This window comes from Cydia amplana, chromosome 14, assembly GCF_948474715.1.
Source record: "Cydia amplana chromosome 14, ilCydAmpl1.1, whole genome shotgun sequence".
Taxonomy (NCBI): domain Eukaryota; kingdom Metazoa; phylum Arthropoda; class Insecta; order Lepidoptera; family Tortricidae; genus Cydia; species Cydia amplana.
In genome coordinates this window covers 9,050,869-9,055,911 of record NC_086082.1, presented here as the reverse complement: position 1 = coordinate 9,055,911, position 5,043 = coordinate 9,050,869, and the positions used below count along the sequence as shown (strand labels likewise).

Sequence of the window (5,043 nt, the reverse complement as noted above, 5' to 3'; positions counted from 1 at the left end):
ATTCGCAACATCCCTGGTCATAAGTCGGAACCTTATATGAAAGTGCGAATTCCTCCTCATACAAGTTATTCACTTAAATGAATGAAGGATTCGACACAATACGGGTCGTTGAATTGAATAGGCTGTCCGAATTCGTTTGACAACTGAAAATACAGGTGATTTTTTAACGAGAAAGCCTTACTCAGGCGTCATAAGTCGGAACCTTATGTGAAAGCGCGAATTCCTCCTAATCCAAGTTATTCACTTAAATAAATGGAGGATTCGACACAATACGAGTCGTTGAATTGAATAGGCTGTCCGAATTCGTTTGGCAACTGAAAATACAGGATGATTTTTTAACGAGAAAGCCTTAATATCAGGCGTCATAAGTCGGAACCTTGTGTGAAAGCGCGCGAATTCCTCCTAATACAAGTTATTCATTTTAATACCTAAATGGAGGATTCGACACACCAGTATACTCGTACCCAGTGCATGTTAAATGAATAAATAATTTTGAATACTTGGTAGGGTTTCGCGGAAAAATTCCTGATTATCAATCCTGAATACCGCAAGTTTAATAAACGACGTAGCTCGTAAACATGATACAAATAGCTTAGACGAAGACGAAGCCAAAAATGGTATCAGGAAAAAAATATTTCTGTTTATAAAATTTGACATTTCCTACCACAGTTAGATTCTGCACAGGAATCCTTTAGAAATCATGTTTCCTTGAAAGCGTTATAAGTATAATATCAAAACCTATTTCAGGACAACGAACGAAGGAAGCAATAACATTTGCAGGATGGAAATTGATTCTGTACATCCTGTAACGCATATGAACATAAAACGGATCTAGATACATAGAAAATAAAGTTCAATTTGCGAAATCAAAGGTAATAGAGTTAAGAGCTTGCCACAATTAATTCAAGAATGAAAGAATGAGGGTGCGGTGAAGGCTAAATATTATATAATCTCTGGAATCTGACATCAATAAGATGTATCCAAATATTGAAAATTGTTTCAGCATACTACAGACAGAACAGTTTTTTGATACGTGCTAGTAAATGTCTAAATAAACTTACGAAGGAGCATGACATCGATATTTTCAACAGCAACATCCTAACTGTGCGGCGTATCCTGACAGAGGAGTTCTTTAAATGAGCATGGCTTATTGGAATTTGAAATTTCATTGTGCTGTGTTTGTTCTTAGTTTCTTTTGAATCTTCTTTAGTAATACGAATTCTAAATTAGTTACTCTGCCTTTGGCCTTGAAATGAATGTGTAGTGCAATAGTGCTAACCACCAATTGTTTTTCTTAATCTGTTAATCTGTGTTTCTTTTGAATCTTCTTTAGTAATACGAATTCAAAATTAACTACTCTGCCTTTGGCGTTGAAATGAATGTGTAGTGCAATAGTGCTAACCACCAATTGTTTTTCTTAATCTGTATTTATTGGTGAGAACCTGTAATTGGCTTTTTGTATCACATTTATAAAACCTATTAACATGTTAACAGCTGTTGGATCTCCGAATAGTAATAAATAAATAAAATAAATAAATAAATAAGAGGATAAAAATATCAACATTTCAATTATTTCATAATACATAACTTTCTTCTTCCTTCATAAATAACATTTTGTAGTCATACAGATGTGGTGACGTTGGGATTAGTAGATTAGGTAATACGAGTAAAAAAATGTTTCGTTGTTTTTCTCATTTATAGAAAAATATCTGGGTGACCGAGCTTCGCTCGGAAAACATATAAAAACTCGAAAATGCGCGTTTTCCCAGAGATAAGACCTGGCTAGATCGATTTTTCGCCCCCGAAAACCCCCGTATAGCAAATTTCATCGAAATCGTTAGAGCCGTTTCCGAGATCCCCGAAATATATATATATATATATAAATAAATAAATAAATAAATAAACAAGAATTGCTCGTTTAAAGGTATAGATATCTGGGTAAACATATAAAAACTCAAAAAAGCGCGTACCTACTCCCAGAGATAAGACCTAGCTAGATCGATTTATCGCCCCCGAAAACCCCTATATAGCAAATTTCATCGAAATCGTTAGAGCAGTTTCCGAGATCCCCGAAATAGACATATAAATAAATATACATATTGCTCGTTTAAATGGTATAAGATTGGAGTAGGATAATTAATTATTTGTTGTACTTATTTATCAGATAAATATAGGTACCTATCTTTTTTACCGGGCAGGGTTGCTATCAACAGTAGGTATCAACTAGGTTTAAGAGAACGCAGATACAATTAAATATACCTAATTATTCTATGAATTAAATTATAATTGTTCTATGATTTCAGAGCAATTTGGGCCAATATCTAATTATTTTTTACACAAACACTACCCAGGCAGATTCTGATATCCAGTCCAGCGAGCTAGCAGCTTAGCTAGGCTTAACCAGGATACCTACTGCCGTATTCGAACTTCAAGATATTCACAAGAGACGACACGTACTAGATCCATTCTAGATACGTTATAGTTTAGATTTCTACTAGTTCTCTTTTGCAGCTCAATTCTGGCAACCAATGTCACTTTTACGTTAGATAGAGTTACCTAGATATCTATTAGATGTGAATTGGATCTCTAAGTCATATCTTGTGGAAATCGTTCAAGAATATCTCCAGAATCGCGCAAATGTCAAATTTGACAGGTTAGATCCTAAAAATATCGTTATCGTATCTTGGTGATGTCTAAAAGATATCTTATAGATATTTATTTCAAAATCCGAATCGGGCCCCTACTCGTACTTAATTACTCCCATATCTGAGAATGTCGTCTCTAGTGTTGCATGTAATAACTTAAAAATGAACTTGGAACGCTAATTAGCGTCGGAGCGGTCGCGGTTTGAGCACCGCGACCGCTCCGATAAATCTGATGGCGACTGTTCCAAAAATGTTAAATTTGTGAAACGATTTCTGTCATTTTGTTCAGGGACATAGTAGGTAGGTGGTAATGCAAATAAAGTCCATAGCAATAAGTTAGGTGGGTCTCATCAAATGACGGCGAGGCCCCCTGTAATTGTTCATTACACTGGTAGTAATCCCAGCACAAACAATTCGCTTAAAATTTCCCTACCTATAGGTAATGTCAACAAAATGTGCAAAAACAAGCCTGACAAATGTAGCGTCTGCAAAGTTAATATTGCATCGGTGATTTAAATTAAAGAGTATAATACTCGTAACTGTCACATTTGCAATGCGAATTTATCAGCAGTAATTTATATTATGTGCCTAATGTGGGTGATTTTCCTAATTTCAAAGCTTTGCATCACATAACTCATGATTGCCCTCATGACGAAAATGATTTTTACCACTCGAACATTAGTAGGTACGCTAAATCTCTGTGGATACCTAGCACAGTAGGAGCATTTGTAATGCCTGATTTTTAATATAGTTAGGCCGATATAACTAATGAATAGATTTTACATAACGCTGCTGCTATCGGTACCTAGAGAATGACGTTATCTATGTTGAACATTATTCATTTCCATGGGTAAAACCTCTCATGTTCCTATCTAATTGGGTTGTTCAGCGCTAAGCCTTTCATTAAATATTAGACTCTATAAAAGACTAGGAGCACTGAATACCGACATCACAACTAGTTGTATCAAAAGTACGAACGAACGATCACATCACGAAGACAACAAATCATCGATATGGTTTCTAAGATTGTATTAGCCCTGTGTGTTTTGGTAAGTGCATTGTTGTAACAAGATCTTCATTTCAGGGCCAATATGAGATGGATTACGCAATCGCATGATATTTCTTTTACATATAATGGTATCATGCTGTGACATGATTCAAACCTCTGGAACGAATGTGGTAATGTAACAGCAAAAGGGCGGACGCAAAAACGCAATGAACTTAAGTACCTACCCTACCTATGATAACGCGAAGCATTGAAATGTCTCGCTACTTTTTGTTACTTAAATTAAAAACAATATTTTTATCAAAGGTGGCAGTTGCGTCAGCCGTGCCAGCGGGTGGAGGCCCTGGCGGCTGGCCAGCGGCTGGCGGTTGGGGTGCGCCCGCAGCCGGTGGTTGGGGTGCGCCCGCAGCCCCTGGTTGGGCCCCCGCAGCCAACCCCTTCATCCCTCCGTGGATCGCCTCCGCGCCCTGGTTCCCCGTCTTCGCCCCTTGCACCACCGTCGGAAGCAGCTGTCTAGACTGTAAGACCAAGTCTGTATGCACGAAGATTGGTGCTATCCAGCGCGCCTGCACCGACCCTACCCTGCCTTACTGCAACCTCGGAAACTGCACGGCCACGCCTTCTGCTGATTGCGCCCCGATCTCCGCGGCGCCTGCCACAGTCTAATTCAACACTAGTAGACTATAGACATCAGTAAACAACTGTCACGAATTCAACCTCAGGAGTATTGCGACTGATGTGTAAACCAAGTATACTCAAACAGAATCAACTGAACTACGTTTTAAACACTTAGATTGTTGGAACGTGTTCCATTTTGTAATATTTAATAAAGCTCATTTTTCAATATCTGTGTTTATTTTATTAATTTCAAAGAGAGATATCTCTAAAATTTGCAAATTTAAACACAATTAATGTTGATAACAGTAACGATTAACCACAACATTAGTAAACCAGGACATTGTTCCAATTTGCTATACCTACTGCGTCATTATTAGACAGCTATAATTAGTAGGTTATTTTCTAAAATGAAATGCAAATATAAATTCCAACCAAGTTCAGTATCCATCCCCACTAATATTATTAATGCGAAAGTAACTCTGTATGTCCGTATGTTTCCTCTTCACGCTACTGAACTGATATTGATGAGATAGTTTGAGGCGCATATGAACTGATATTGATGAGTAGTTTGATAGTTTGATCATGATCAATTAACATCATCATCCCACACGGATGAATTCGTGGGTAGAAGCTAGTATTTACATTCGTATCTTTGGATGCGCAGTCTAGATTAGCTCAATGGTCTATTGAGGACCTGAAAATTATTTAAACTTTAATGTAACCTCGCCTTACTTAGCAAATAAAAATTAAAGATATTTGTATAATGTATTTAGA

The 5,043-nt window shown here is 37.1% G+C and overlaps 1 protein-coding gene across 1 annotated transcript; it reads left to right on the top strand.

Annotated features, from left to right (window-relative positions):
- The first annotated feature begins 3,558 nt into the window (after window positions 1–3,558).
- On the top strand, window positions 3,559–4,411 carry LOC134654099 (uncharacterized). Its single transcript, XM_063509524.1, has 2 exons — window positions 3,559–3,694; window positions 3,958–4,411. Exons 1-2 carry the CDS (start codon window positions 3,659–3,661, stop codon window positions 4,315–4,317), a joined length of 396 nt encoding a protein of 131 aa, XP_063365594.1. The 5' UTR covers window positions 3,559–3,658; the 3' UTR covers window positions 4,318–4,411.
- The last annotated feature ends 632 nt before the right edge of the window (window positions 4,412–5,043 follow it).